Consider the following 15362-nt stretch of genomic DNA (forward strand, 5'->3'; position numbering starts at 1 on the left):
CCTCCCTTCCAAGTGCAGGCAAAGTCCTCCAGGAGGACCCTGCAGCTTGAAGGCAAAGAAAAAGGCTTGAGGGAAGAACCGTCCCAATGTTTATTTGGAAAAAAAATAGCTAGAAATAAAGTAGCAAACGTACAGAAAGAGGCACTGGATATTTAGCCCTTAAATCCTGTGATAATTCCAGGATATCTAGATAGGTTTTTCCCCTCCCTGGCTTCCCCTACTCTTTGAAAGACAAGACCACCACCATGCAGGTCTCAGGGAAAAAAGCTTGGCCAAGAACCCCTCTTGCTGTGGTCCTGAGCGAAGCCCGAGGGCTGGAGAGGTTTGATCCCTGCTGCTGCCCCTTCACGCCTTGTGCCCCGCGCGCCGCACCTCCTTCATGTCATAGGCCCAGACTTGGTCCAGCCCCTGCCCGAGGGTGCTGGTGGGCGTCCAGAAGGGGAAAGGGAAGCGTCCAGCCACCACCCGGGCTTCATCGGGGAGTTCTTCAAGGAGCTTGGTGGCGAGGGGAGGTTTCTGGGGAGAGAGAGACAGCCAGGCGGCCTTAGGAAAGCCACAGAGTGGCAATGTCACCAGGGACCAGAGGGCAGCTTCTCAGCAGGGCTGGTGGGTCCCAAGCAGAGAGCATCAACCAAAGACCCTTCCAAAACGGCTGGTACGAGTCCTAAATATGGTTGGGAGTAGGACCAAGTGACAAGTGACAGGATGAGAGGAAATGGCCCCAAGTGGTCTCTGGGTAGGTTTAGGTGGGATTTTCAGAGAGCTGGAGCACCTCTGCTCTGAGGACAAGCTGAGAGAGTTGGGGTTGTTCAGCCTGGAGACGAGAAGGCTCTGAGGAGACCTTAGAGCAGCTTCCAGTACTGAAAGGGGCTCCAGGAAAGCTGGAGAGGGACCCTTGATCAGGGAGGGCATGGATAGGATGAGGGGGAATGTTTTTCAGCTGAAAGAGGGAAGATTGAGATGAGATCTTGGGAAGAAATGTTTTTCTGTGAGGGTGGGGAGGCCCTGGCCCAGGATTCCCAGAGCAGTGGTGGCTGCCCCATCCCTGGAGGTGTTCCAGGCCAGGCTGGATGGGGCTTGGAGCCCCTGATCCAGTGGGAGGTGTCCCTGCCCATGGCAGAGGGTGGAACTGGATGGGCTTTAAGGTCCCTTCCAACCCAAACCATTCTGTCATTCTACGAGTAAGAAAAATTCCTTCACTAACAGAGCGGTGAAGCCCTGGCAGAGGCTGCCCAAGGCAGTGGTGGTTTCCCCATCCCTGGAAGGCTTTAAAATCTATGTGGATTTGGTGCTGAGGGACACAGTTTACTGGTGGAGTCGGCAGTGCTGGGTTTACGGTTGGGCTCGTTCTTCAGGGTCTTTTCCAACCCAAACAATTCTGTACATTCGAGTAGTGCTCAGCACCAAACTGCTCGCTTGCACCAACACCTGTTTGGCCTTTCCTTAGAGCCTTTGCTGCTGCCCCAGGTTGTCCCTCTTTTCTAAGAGAGGTCAGAGCATGTCAAGGTGCATGAGACCAACTTACCACGCTGGGGGCCAGGAACACGATCACATTGTGGCAATCGGAAAGGTTCACCTTAAACGAGAACGCAAAGGGCAATGAAAGAACCTCTGAATCTTGGAGAAGGCAAGTATGCCCCACAACATGTGGGATGTGTTGGTGTAATCAGAAGCTGGGTGTGATGCCTCCAGCATCATCCCACAACCGTGTGCCCTACTGGGTTTTCTCTGCTCAGGCTGCGGGTGCCTGATGCCAGCTTTGGCAGCACGTCTCTGAAGGCCACCGTGTGCCAGAAGCACCCAACACCTCCTCCCAAAGCTCTCCAGGAACACCTAAAACTGTCTGGGATGACCTAGGGCTGTCTAGGGCCACCTAGGGCTCTCCAGGACCACCTAGGACTGTGTCAGGCCACCCAGGGTTATTGAGGACCACCTAGCACTCTCCAGGCCCATCTAGGGTTATCTAGGACCACCAAGGGCTCTGCAGGACCACCTAGGGCTGTCTAGGGCCACCCTGGACTCTCCAGGACCACCTAGGACTGTCTAGGACCACCTAGGACTCCCAGGGCCACCTAGGAAAACAGCCTGGGGCAGGGCAGCAGCCAGGTAGAGGTCTCCCAGCCCTGCTCCTGACCCTTGCCCCACCCCAGGGCAGCTCGCAGCCCCCCTTTGCTCTCCCTGTTGTAGACCCAGCAGCTGCCTGGTTGCCCAGGCTGATGTTCTCCTGCAAAGGAGGATGAGTTTTCCACCTCCTGGGAGCAGCATGGGTTGGGGAAGGAGAACAGAACGAACAGCAAAGCCTGGCCTGGAAATGTAGACCAAGCGCTGGACCACTCCTAGCTACAGCTAGACCATTGGGATGGTGTTACCTTCCACAGATCTTCCTTTAGGAAGGAAACCTTCCCGTGGTACCCAGCCTTCCAGGCTCGGTACTTGGAGAACCCCAGGAGCCAGGGATTGAGCTCATAGCCAATGGCCGGCCGGAGACCTTGCCTATGAGCTTCTAGCACCTGGAGAGAGAGAGAATCACAACTAAAATGAACCCTGGTGTTAAGCCGGGGGGACAGCCTGGGGTGGCAGGGGCTGTTGTCCAGCTCTACTCGCTCCCTCCTGCTGGCTCGTGGGCAGGGAGACCTTGGTCCTTGGCTTCTTACAGCTGCAAAAGCTCTTTGCTCCTAGTGGTCATTCCCACCCTGCTCAATGCATGTTGTCTCCTAGGGCCATCTGGGGCTCTCCAGGACAACCTAGGGCTGTCTAAGAAGATCTAGGGTTATCTAGGACTATCTAGTGCTCCCCAGTTCCACCTATGGCTGTCTAGGGCCACCTAGGGTTCTCAAGGACCACCTAGGACTCTCCAGGAGCACCTAGGGCTGTCTAGGCCCACCCAGGGCTCTCAAAGACCACCTACGGCTCTCCAGAACCACCTAGTGCTGTCTAGGGCCACCTGGGCTTACCTAGGACCACCTAGCACTCTCCAGGCCTATCTAGGGTTATCTAGGACCACCAAGGGCTCTCCAGATCACCTAGGGCTGCCTAGGACTCTCCAGGGCTATCTAGAGCCATCTAGGGTTACGTAGGACCACCTAGGGCTGTCTAGGACCACCTAGGGCTCTCCAGGAACCAGGCAGCAGCCATGAGGGTCTCCCAGCCCTGCTCCCTGCCATTGCCCCCACTCGGGACACCCCTACCCCCCTGTCCCTCTGTCCCCTCTTACGAGGCGTCCGTCTCCTGATCCCAGATCCACCGTCTTCCCCGTGCGGCCCTGCAGCAGCGCCAGCGTGTGTGACACTTGCCGGGGGCTGGCGGGCTGGAACGGGACCTGGGGAGGCAGGGGGGCCACATGGGTTTGGGGGAGCAGAGGGGTCAGGGCCAGGGTGGCGTCCGTGTAGGTTTTGGGGGAGCAAGGGTGTCCCCATGGGATTGGGGGGTGCAGAGGGGCCCTTGTATGTTTTGGGGGGCCAGGAGGGTCCCCATGGGTTTGGGAGGGGAAAGGGGGGGTGAAGGCCAAGGGAGCAGAGGGCTCTCTGTAGGTTTGGGGGGAGCAGAGGGGTCCCCATGGGCTTGGGACAGAGGGATTTGGGGGGGATGGAGGAGTCTTTGTAGGCTTGAGGGGGACAGAGGCCAGGAGGGCAGGGGGGGTTTGTAGGTTTTAGGGGGGCACAGGAGGGTCCCCATGAGTTTGGGGGGGGCAGAGGGGTCAGGGCCGGGAGGTCCTTGTAGGTTTTGGGGGGGCAGGGCAGTCCCCATGAGCTTGGACAGAGGGATTTGGGAGGGATGGAGTGGTCTTTGTAGGCTTGGGGGGGTAAAGGGGTCCCCATGGGTTTGGGGAGGGCAGAGGTGTCAGGGCCAGGGGGGCAGAGGGGTCTACGTAGGTTTTGGGGGAATAGGGTGTCCCCATGGATTTGGGGGGAGGCAGAGGGGGTCCCTGCAGGTTTGGGGGGGGAAAGCTAGGGGGTTAAGGCAAAGGGGGGTCATAGGGGTCCTCACAGGTTTACGGGGGCAGAGGGGTCCCCGCAGACTGGGGGAAGCAAGGGCGTCTCCATAGGGTTCAGGGGGGTAAGGGAACCCCACGAGCTGGGTGGGGGGTAGAGGAGTCCCTGTGGGTTTGGGGGGGACAGAGGGATCCCTGCAGGGTTGGGAGGTGAAACTTGGGGTCAGGGCTGGGGGGTCAAGGGGGTCCCCATGGGGTTGGGGTGGACAGATGGACAGAGGGGTCCCCATGGTCTGGAGGGGTGCAGAGGGGACCCCAGGGGTTTGGGGGAGGGGGGAACAGATTAGTCCCCTTGGATTTGGGGACATGGGGGGGGTCCTGCAGGCTGAGGGGTTGCAAAGGAATCCCTAGGGGTTTGCAGTGGGGCGAAGGAGGGGTCCCCATGGGTTTGGGGACACGGGGGGGTCCCCACAGGCTGGGGTTTGGGGGAGGGGGAAGAGGAGTCCCCATGGGTTTAGGGGGTGCAGAGAGATCCCTATGGGTTTGGGGGGGAACACACACAGATGGGTCTCTATGCATTTGGGGACATGGCGGGGTGGTCTCCACAGGCTGGGGGAGGCAGAGGGATCCCCACGGATTTGCGGGGGACAGAGAGGTCCCCCTGGGTCTGGGGGGGCAGAGGGATCCCCATGGGCTTGGGGACATGGGGAGGTGTCACTGCAGGCCAGGGTGTGCAGAGGGATCCCCATGGATCTGGGGGGACAGAGGGGTCCCCGTCGGGCTAGGGGGCACAGAGGGCTCCCCAGGGGTTTGGGGGTCACAGAGGGGTCCCCCGGGTTTGGGGGGCTCCCCCCGGGCTGGGGTGGCGGCCCCCGTACCTGCAGGCGCAGGGGGACCCCGCGGAAGCCGGGCATGAGCAGGGCGGCCCAGGTAGCCCAGGCGGCCAGCCCGGTGGCCACGGCGACCTGCAGCAGCCCCCGGGCGCCCAGTGGGGCCCCCCCCGCGCCCCCCGGCTCCCAGCCCGGCTCCCCCGGCTCCTCGGCGGCCATCGCGGCGGAAGGGGCGGCACCGGGGGGGGGAATCCGGGAGGGGGGGGGAACGAGATGGGGGGGAACACGGGGGAGGGGGACACGGAGGGGGGAGGGCACGTGGCGGGGGGGGCGGACACGAGGTGGGGGGGGCGACACTGGGAGGGGGGGACACGGGAGGGGACACGGGGGTGGGGAAACGGGGTGGGAGGGGCGAGACGGGGACGGGGGAACGCAGCGCGGGGGATATGGGAGGGGGTGACACGGGGGTGGGGGGCGACACGGGGGGTGCGGAATGACACCGGGGCAAGGGGACATGGGGATGCGAGGGGGGAGACACGGGGTGGGGGGGTCGATAACGGGAAGGGGCACACGGGGGGAGGGGACACGAGGATGGGGGGCAACACTGGATCCCACCCCCTGCCATGGGCAGGGACACCTCCCACTGGATCAGGGGCTCCAAGCCCCATCCAACCTGGCCTTGAACCCCTCCAGGGATGGAGCAGCCACCCCTGCTCTGGGCAACCTGGGCCAGGGCCTCCCCACCCTCATAGTGAAGAAATCCCTCCTTTACATCTAGTCTAAACCTGCCCCTCTCCAGTTTATCCCCATTCCCCCTCATCCTATCACCGCAAGCCTTTGTGAACAGTCCCTCCCCAGCTTTCCTGTAGCCCCTTCAGGTACTGGAAGGTCACTGTAAGGTCTCCTCTGAGCCTTCTCCTCTCCAAGCAGAGCACCGCGACCTGGAGCACGGCGAAGAGGAGCGTGGCAAAGAGGTGCGGGGCAGTTTGAGCGGCAGTTCAAGAAGGCAGGGCACAGAGAGGACCTTGAGACTAGACAGAAGACACCGAAGACCATGGTGGCCACCCAGCAGAAGATTAAAGCTGCTCCGTGTGCTGCAGCAGGCAGGATGGATGCTGCCACGCAGACAGAGCCACAGGGGGTGCAGCAGCTCCCCCGACCCTGGGCTGCAGGCAGTGCCCCCCTCCCACACCAGCTTGTGCCTCTGTTACTGGCTCCACTTGTGAAAGCTGCACTCGAGTGGGGGAACTCCTTCACATGGTGGAGGAGTTAAGGGAGGAGGTAAAGAGGCTGAGGACCATCAGGGAGTGTGAGAGGGAGATAGACCAGTGGAGCAGGGCCCTCTCACTAACTCAGCAGCCTGCTGGAGCTGGTGTGTCCAAACACCATCCACCTGCAAACTGCAGGGTTGGGGTTACAAGAGATGGGGAATGGCAGCAAGTTCCTGCCAGATGAAGGAAACCTGCTCCCCTCAACCAGACACCAAAACCCCAGATCGCCCTGGCAAATAAGTACCATGTGCTGCAGGTGGAATGAGCCCATGAGGGCTGGGAGCTCTTCAAAAAGGAAATCCTAGCAGCTCAGGAGAAAGCCATCCCCATGTTCTGGAAAAAAAGCCGGCAGGGGAGAAAGCCAGCTTGGTTGAACAGAGGGATCTTGAGTGATATCAAGAAGAAGAGAAATGTTTATGAGCTCTGGAAGAGGGGTCAGTCCTCTTGGGTGGACTACAGGAGGGAAGTGAGATTGTGTAGAGAAAAAATCAGAAGGGCTAAGGCTCAACTAGAAATCAGATTGGCAAAGTCTGTGAAAGATAACAAAAAAATCTTTCTATAAATATATAAATAATAAAAGGAGGACTAAGGAGACCATACAGTCCCTATTGGATGCAGGAGGAACAACAGTGACAGGGGATGAGGAAAAGGCTGAGGTACTTAATGCCTTCTTTGCCTCAGTTTTTAATTGTAAAGAAAGTTGTTCCCTCTGTGTACAAACCCAGGAGCTAGAGGAGCAAAATGAGGCTCCCATGATCCAAGAGGAGGTGGTCAGAGCCTTGCTTACCCAACTAGACACCCACAAGTCTATGGGGCTGGATGGGATCCACCCAAGAGTATTGAAGGAGCTGGCAGATGTGCTGGCCAAACCCCTTTCCATCACCTTCCAACAGTCCTGGAAGACTGGGGAAGTCCCACTGGACTGGAGGCTGGTGTTGTGCGCATCTACAAGAAGGGTCGCAGGGAGGATCCAGGGAACTCCCGGCCTGTCAGTCTGACCTCAGTGCCAGGGAAAGTCATGGAGCAGGTGATCTTGAGTGCTATCATCAAGCACATGCAAGAGAACCGGGTGATCAGGCCCAGTCAACATGGGTTCACAAAAGGCAGGTCTTGCCAAACTAACCTGATCGCCTTCTATGACAAAGTGACCCGGCTGCTGGATGAGGGAAAGGCTGTGGATGTATCTTCCTGGACTTCAGTAAAGCCTTTGACACAGTTTCTCACAGCATTCTGCTTCGGAAACTGTCACCTCTGGCCTGGACAGGCGCACACTCTCCTGGGTGGAAAACTGGTTGGCTGGAGGGCCCAGAGAGTGGTGGGAAATGGTGTGAAATCCAGCTGGAGGCCAGTGACAAGTTGGGTTCCCCAGGGCTCAATGCTGGGTCCAGCCCTGTTCAATGTCTTTATCAATGACCTGGGTGAAGGCATCGAGTGCACCCTTAGCAAGTTTGCAGATGACACTAAGCTGGGTGGAAATGTGGATCTGCTGGAGGGTAGGGAGGCTCTGCAAAGGGATCTGAACAGGCTGGATTGCTGGGCTGAGTCCAATGGCAGGAGGTTTAACAAGGCCAAATGCCGGGTCCTGCACTTGGGGCACAACAACCCTGAGCAGCTCCAGGCTAGGAGAAGTCTGGCTGGAAAGCTGCCTGGAGGAGAGGGACCTGGGGGTGTTGATTGACAGCGACTGAACATGAGCCAGCCCAGGTGGCCAAGAAGGCCAATGGCATCTTGGCTTGTACCAGAAGCGGCGTGGCCAGCAGGTCCAGGGAGGTTATTCTCCCTCTGTACTTGGCACTGGTGAGACCGAACCTCGAATCCTGTGTTCAGTTCTGGGCCCCTCACCACAAGAAGGATGTTGAGGCTCTGGAGCGAGTCCAGAGAAGAGCAACGAAGCTGGTGAAGGGGCTGGAGAACAGACCTTATGAGGAACAGCTGAGAGAACTGGGGGTGTTTAGCCTGGAGAAGAGGAGGCTGAGGGGAGACCTCATAGCTCTCTACAACTACCTGAAAGGAGGTTGTAGAGAGGAGGGTGCTGGCCTCTTCTCCCAAGGGACAGGGGACAGGACAAGAGGGAATGGCTTCAAGCTCCACCAGGGGAGATTTAGGCTGGACATTAGGAAAAAAATTTTCACGGAAAGGGTCATTGGGCACTGGAATGGGCTGTCCAGGGAGGTGGTTGAGTCACCTTCCCTGGAGGTGTTTAAGGGATGGGTGCACGAGGTGCTGAGGGGCATGGTTTAGTGTTTGATAGGAATGGTTGGACTGGATGATCCGGTGGGTCTCTTCCAACCTGGTTATTCTATGATTCTATGATTCTGTGAACCCCAACCCTCTCAGCCTGGCCTCATACGGGACATGCTCCAGCCCTTGCATCATCCTTGTAGCCTCCTCTGGACCCATTCCAACAGCTCCATCTCCTTCTTTACGTTGAGGATTCCAGAACTGGACACAATACTCCAGGTGAGGTCTCACAAGAGAGGAGCAGAGGGGCAGAATCACCGAATCACTTCAGAACCACACGGACATACAGACACGGACATGCTGTCTGTCCGTGGGGCTGGAGGGCTCGGGGCCGGCTGCTGAGTTGGGGCAGGATGGTCCTGCGCCTGGTCCTGTGTGGCTGGAGTCCACATGTGGCTATGTTGCGTGCAGTTGTACACAGTTGTGCAGAGCTTCGCACAGCTGAGTGGAGTTGTGCACAGCTGTGTGCGGTTGTGCATGGCTCCGTGCAGTTGTGCTTGGCTGTGTGTGGTTGTGTGTGGCTGTGTGGTGTTGTGTGTTTGTGTACAGTTGTGTATGGCTGTGTGCAGTTGTACGTGGCTGTGCGTGGCTGTGTGTGGTTGTGTGTGGTTGTACATGGCTGTTCTTGGATGTGTGTGGCTGCATGCAGCTGTACATGGCTGTGTGAGGCTATGCATGGGTGTGCATGGTTGTGCATGGCTTTGCATGGTTGTACATGGTTGTAAATGGTTGTGTGTTGCTGTGTGTGGCTGTGTGTGGCTGTGCATGGTTGTATGTGGCTGTGTGAGGTTGTGCATGGCTCTGTGCGCTTGTGCATGGCTTTGCATGGCTTTGCATGCTTGTACATGGCTGTGCATGGCTGTGTGTTGTTGTGCGTGGCTTTGCATGGTTGTGCATGGCTCTGTGTGCTTGTACATGGCTCTGCGGTTGTGCGTGGCTCTGTGCGGCTGTGCATGGCTGTGCATGGTTGTGTGTGGCTGTGTGAGGCTGTGCATGTCTGTGTGTGGCTGTGCGTGGTGTGTGCGATTGCGCATGGCTGTGTGAGGCTGTACATGGCTCTGTGCGGCTGTGCACTGCCTGGCTGTGTGTGCGGCAGCAGCGCAGGCGCTGAGTTTCCTGCTGCGAGGGAGCTGTGATTGTGGGAACATTCCAGCGCGTGGGAAGCAGGGGCGGGGGGGGGGCAGCCAGGCCCCTGCCCTCCCGCCACTAATCCAAACCCCCCAAACCCAACCCAACCGGGAACAAAAGCGGCTCAATGAGGAGAGCGGAGAACAGCGGGCAGGCGGCTTCCCTGCCCGCGCTGCTGCTTGTGCTGCTGCCGCACCTCGCTGGGGTTTCACCTCGCTGGGGTTTCACGGCTGCCCCCTCCCTGCTCTGCTCCCCTTCGCCTTTGTGGCAATATTCATAGACTCATAGAACACCATGAGTTGGAAGGGACCCCCAAGGACCATCGAGTCCAGCTCCTGTCCCTGCCCAGGACACCCCAACATTCACACCATGGGGTTCAGGGCCTTGGCCAAACGCTGGTGGAATTTTATCAGCCTTGGTGCCGTGACTGCTTCCCTGGGAGCTGTTCCAGGGCTCCACCACCCTCTGGGGGAAGAACCTGCTCCTAATGCGCAACCTGACCCTCCCCTGGCATCTTCCTGCCATTCCCTCTGGTCCTGTCCTTGGCCACTAGAGAGAAGAGCTCAGCGCCTGCTCCTCCTCCCCGTGTGAGGAAGCTGCAGAGCACGATGAGGTCTCCCCTCAGTCTCCTCTTCTCCAGGCTGTCGTGTGACAGCAGGCGGGGAGGAAATGCTGTGTGCAGCTCCATCCTGGGAACAGTTTGGGGTGCAGGGGAGTGGGACGAGGGAGCTCCCTTCCCACCCTCTGTTCCCAGTGTTGATGTGGCTGTGGAAGCGCTGCCTCAGACGGTGACTCTCAGCACTGGCCCACATGAGGACCCCCTTTTCCGTGTGCTAACGCAGGCACCAGCAAGGAAGGAACTGCCAAAAGTGAGCGTGTTTCTGCTCTGAGTTCACCCTTCCTCATCCAACCAGGAAAAAACTGTGTGGAAGGCTGAGCCCAGAAAGATGTGGTGAATGGAGCTGAACCCCATTGTTTGCTGGTCACATGTGTGTCCCCAGGGCTCCGTGTTGGGGCCGGCTCTGTTTAACATCTTTATCCATGATCAGGGTGAGGGGATCGAGGGCTCCCTCAGGGAGTTTGCAGATGCCACTAAGCTGGGTGTGAGCGCGGCTCTACTGGAGGACAGGAAGGCTCTGCAGAGGGACCTGGACACGCTGGATCCATGGGCTGAGGCCAGTAAGGTGAGATTCAAAACGGCCAAATGCCAGGTCCTACATGTGGGACTCAACAACCTCCTGCAGCACCAGGATTGGGGAAGAGCGGCTGGAAAGGCCCTGGAGGTGCTGGGCGGCGGCGGCTGAACACGAGCCAGGAGTGGCCCAGGTGGGCGAGAAGGCCACCAGCATCCTGGCTTGGACCAGCCCTGGGGTGGCCAGCAGGAGCAGGGCAGGGATCGTCCCCTGCACTCGGTGCTGGGGAGGCCAAACCTCAAATCCTGGTTCAGTTCTGGGCCCCTCACTCCAAGAAAGACCTTAAGGGGCTGGAGCGCGTCCAGAGAAGGGAACGGAGCTGAGGAAGGATCTGGAGAACAGGGATTGTGGGAGCGGCTGAGGGCCCTTGGGCTGTTTAGGCTGGAGAAGAGGAGGCTGAGGGGAGACCTCATCGCTCTCTGCAGCTCCTGGAAAGGAGGTTGGAGTGAGGTGGGTGCTCGGCTGTGCTCCTAAATGACAAGGGATGGGATGAGAGGGAATGGCCTCAAGTTGTGCCAGGGGAGGTTTAGACTGGGTATTAGGAAATATTCCTTCATGCAAAGGGCTTTCAGGCCCTGGCAGAGGCTGCCCAGGGTGGTGGTGGAGTTCCCATCCCTCAAGGGATTTAACAGATGGGCAGACAAGGTGCTCAGGGATCTGGTTCAGTGGTGGACAGGGATGGTTGGACTCAGAAGATCTCAAAGGTCTTTTCCAACCAAATGATTCTATAATTTGTGGGAAACAAATATTCTGCCATAGGAATGAGGATGCACATGCATCCACACACATGCACAGGCACGGGGACACACACACACGTGCATGCTTTACCCTCACATGAAGGTGCACAGCTCGGGGCGCTTAAGACCAGCCAGAACCTTTTCCATATCCTGGTCTGCATCAAAATAAGCATGGTCAGCAGGTCAAGGGAGGTGATTCTCCTCGCTCTACTTGTCTCTCTTGAGACCCCACCTGGAGTATTGAGTCCAGTTCTGGAATCCCCAACATTAGAAGGAGATGGAGCTGTTGGATCGGGTCCAGAGGAGGCTACAAGGATGATCAGAGGGCTGGAGCACCTCCCATATGAGGACAGGCTGAGAGAGTCGGGGTTGTGCAGTCTGGAGAAGAGAAGGCTCCAGGAAGACCTTATAGTGACCTTCCAGTACCTGAAGGGGCTACAAGAAAGCTGGGGAGGGGCTGTTTGCAAGGGCGTGTAGGGATAGGACAAGGGGGAATGGCTTTAAATTGGAAGGAGGAAGATTTAGATTAGACATTAGGAAAATATTCTTCTCAACGAGGGTGGAAAGGCCCTGGCCCAGGTCGCCCAGAGCAGTGGTGGCTGCCCCATTCCTGGAGGGGTTCAAGGCCAGGTTGGATGGGGCTTGGAGCCCCTGATCCAGTGGGAGGTGTCCCTGCCCATTGCAGGGGGTGGAACTGGATGAGCTTTGAGGTCCCTTCCAACCCAAACCATGATTCTATAACGCCGGCATCATTGCATCCTCCGGCACAGCAATGAGGCTCCATATGGGAGGAAAAGCCGTCCCTGCTCCTTGCCTACAGCCCAGGAATGCTGCCCAGTGCTGGTTCCCCAACCCAGTACAGCTGCAGCCAAATCAGGGGCCACGGGGATTGCTCCAATTTTCCGGTGCTCACTGGCACCTGGTTAAGTCTACAAGGGAGCAGAAAATCAGGAGAAACAGGAGCTGTGGGAAGCGGGGGTGTTGTTGGCTGCTGCTGCAGAGCGTGGTCCATGGGGATGAGCTGCTCCCTGAGTGCAGCCCGAGGCCCCCCGTGATACTGCACAGCAAATTAATTAACAAAGCAATTCCCAGGCAGGGCTGAGCCCTCCTTGCTGGGCCCCTGGGACTCGTCTGGGATTGGTGGGGGTGGCAGCATCTCCTTCTGCCCCAGCCCCGGGGTGTCCAGCACATTCGCAGGTTCCGTGACGAGCAGGTAGCAATAGGATGGGAGCAGTTGGGGTTCACCACTGGAGCCAAAGAGCTTTTCATCTGCCTCCTTCCTGGGCAGTTTCCCCCTGCAGGAGCCGTGGTGGCTGCAAAGCAGCCCCAACCGCCAGGAATTTGTCGCTATGCGCTGGGAAAACTCTTTCCCGCCAGCTGTCAGCAGCCTGGAACGCTGGGCGCAGGCGCGTCTGATGGGGAGAAGCTGGGATGAAGAGCTGCAGGGGCCCCACTGTGGGCCAGGGTCCAGCCACCACCCCAAGCATCCCTGCCGGGCACTAGGATGATGCCAAATCAGCCTTGGCCAGGCCAAAGAGGGAGCTCAGGGCATCCTAGGACTCCATCAGATCCCGCGGGAGTCTCTGAACCCCAGGGGACTCACCCTGACACTAAGGGGCATCCCTGGTCCTAGGGTCATCATTCAACCCTGTGGCATTTTCTCAAACCCCAGGGGCCTCATCCTGACCTTATGAGGCATCCTCTGGTCAGGAGCATCATCCTGACATTATGGGGCATCCCCGAACCCTAGGAACACCACATGGACCGTATGGGGCATCCCTTAACATCATTCTGGCCCCTGGGGCATCCTATGGCCTCAGAGACATCATCCTGACCCTAAAGGGCATCTCCTGGTTCCAGGGGCATCATCCTGATGCTGTGGGGCATCCCTGAACCCCAGGAGCATCATCCTCACTTTCCAGGGTATCTCCTCCCCCCAGGAACATCATGCTGACACTGTGGGACATCCCACAACACCAGGAACACCATTCTGACCCTGTGGGACGTCTACTGCTCCCAGCATCATCATCCTGACACTATGGAGCATCCCTGAACCACAAGAGCATCATCCCATCCCTGTAGGGTATCTCCTGACCCCAGGGACGTCATGCTGACTCTGTGGGACACTCTCTGGCCCCAGGGGCATCATCCTGACTGTACTAGGGACCCACTGGTCCCACAGACATCCCCCTGCCCCATGCCAGCTTCTGGGCCGCGGGGCACGGTGGGCAGAGCAGGCAGAGTGCCCTTTGTGCCTCCCTTTTGTGCCCCGTGATTCACTCGTCCAGGCTTTTCTCTGGTGGCTGGGAGGGAGGAGGGCTGGAGTGGGGGGAATGTGGGAAATGGGAGCTCCTCTCACACCATGGGGATGGGGACAGGAACCAGGGCACACCCCACCAGTGCCACCCACCCATCTGCGCTTTGCCATCCTGATGTGGATGGATATTGGCAGTGAGATCCAAGGGCTCAGTGGTCCCTGGACGGGTCCTTGTGCTGGGACATCTGGGTCCTCCTGCCCAGATGCCTGTGTTCGTGTCAGGCTGACCCTGTGGGGCAAGGAGCCCCTGGGCACCTCCCTGGACACATTTCATGGAATCATGGAGTGGTTTGGATTGGGAGCGACCACAAAACCCATCCATTTCCAACCCCTCTTCCATGGGCAGGGACACCTCCCACTGGGTCAGGGGCTCCCAAGCCCCATCCAACTTGGCCTGGAACACCTGAAGGGATGGGGCAGCCACCACTGCTCTGGGCAACCTGGGCCAGGGCCTCCCCACCCTCACAGAAAAACATTTCCCAAGATCTCATCTCCATCTCCCCTCTTTCAGCTTAAAGCCATCCCCCCTCGTCCTATCCCTGCCCTCCCTGATCCAGAGCCCCTCCCCAGCTTTCCTGGAGCCCCTTTCAGCACTGGAAGCTGCTTTAAGGTCTCCCTGCAGCCTTGTCTTCTCCAGGCTGAACAATCCCAACTCTCTCAGCCTGGCCTCGTATGTGGGGTGCTCCAGCCCTCACATCATCTCCGGGGCCTCCTCTGGACGGACTCTAACAGATCCATTTATGGTTGGACTCGGTGGTCCTGTGGGTCTTTTCCAACCCAGTGATTCTGTAATTCTGTGGTTTCTACCATGGCAGCTGGTTTTGCAGCGCTGCTCTCCATGGCATCCCCAAACCTACCCTCACACTGATTTTGGAGTGGGTCCAGCTGGACCATCCCTGGGATGCAGGCAGTTATTCCTGGTTGGCAGCATAATGCCTGCAGTAGAAGACCCTTCCCTGGGCTCGCAGGGTGTCACTGCCCCCCTCTCTGTCCCTCCAGAGACCTCCAGCTCCTACCTGGTCGGCCCAAAGCAGCCCCCAGCCCGTTCTGCCCCGACTCCTGCTGCTGTGGTCTCCATCCTGAGGAGGAAACATGGGGTTGATTTAATCATGTTTTTACTCTCCAGCCGGGCAAGGGATGGGATTGTCCCGCTCTGCTCTGTACTGGGGTGGCCCCACCTCGAGGTCTGGGGCGGCAGGGTAAAAAGGATCTAAAGGTGTTGAAGAGTGCCCAGAGGAGGGCACGGAGCTGGGGAAGGGTTTGGAGGGGAAAAGTGTGAGGAGCGGCTGAAGTCACTGGGTCTGCTCAGCCTGGAGGAGACTGAGAGGAGACCTCATCGCACTCTGCAGCTTCCTCACATGGGGAGGAGGAGGAGCAGGCGCTGAGCTCTACTCTCTGGGAATGCCAGGAAGATGCCAGGGGAGGGTTAGGATGGACATTAGGAGCAGGTTCTTCCTCAGTGTGTGGTGGAGCCCTGGAACAGCTCCCAGGGAAGCAGTCATGGTGCCAAGGCTGACAGTATTCCATCAGCGTTTGGCCAAGGCCCTCAGCCCCACGGTGTGAGTGTTGGGGTGTCCTGGGCAGGGGCAGGAGCTGGACTCGATGGTCATTGTGGGTCCCTTCCAGCTCAGGATGTTCTGTTCTAGGATTCCATGATATGAGCCTGCTGCCTGGTGCCCCAGCAGCCCTGAGCTGTGGGGAAGGCCCTTCATCC

The 15362-nt window shown here is 58.5% G+C and overlaps 1 protein-coding gene across 2 annotated transcripts; it reads right to left on the reverse strand.

Moving 5' to 3' along the window:
* Window positions 1–72: 72 nt before the first annotated feature.
* Window positions 73–4991, reverse strand: ANTKMT (adenine nucleotide translocase lysine methyltransferase). Of its 2 annotated transcripts, XM_069870267.1 has the most exons (5): window positions 4810–4991; window positions 3215–3319; window positions 2370–2510; window positions 1526–1576; window positions 73–516 (listed from the first exon to the last, which is right to left on the reverse strand). In XM_069870267.1, exons 1-5 carry the CDS (start codon window positions 4978–4980, stop codon window positions 346–348), a joined length of 639 nt encoding a protein of 212 aa, XP_069726368.1. In that variant the 5' UTR covers window positions 4981–4991; the 3' UTR covers window positions 73–345. The 2 variants fall into 2 exon arrangements, with proteins under 2 accessions (XP_069726368.1, XP_069726369.1); XM_069870268.1 differs by lacking the exon at window positions 3215–3319.
* Between the last annotated feature and the right edge of the window lie 10371 nt (window positions 4992–15362).

Source organism: Phaenicophaeus curvirostris, chromosome 16 (assembly GCF_032191515.1).
Source record: "Phaenicophaeus curvirostris isolate KB17595 chromosome 16, BPBGC_Pcur_1.0, whole genome shotgun sequence".
Taxonomy (NCBI): Eukaryota; Metazoa; Chordata; class Aves; order Cuculiformes; family Cuculidae; genus Phaenicophaeus; species Phaenicophaeus curvirostris.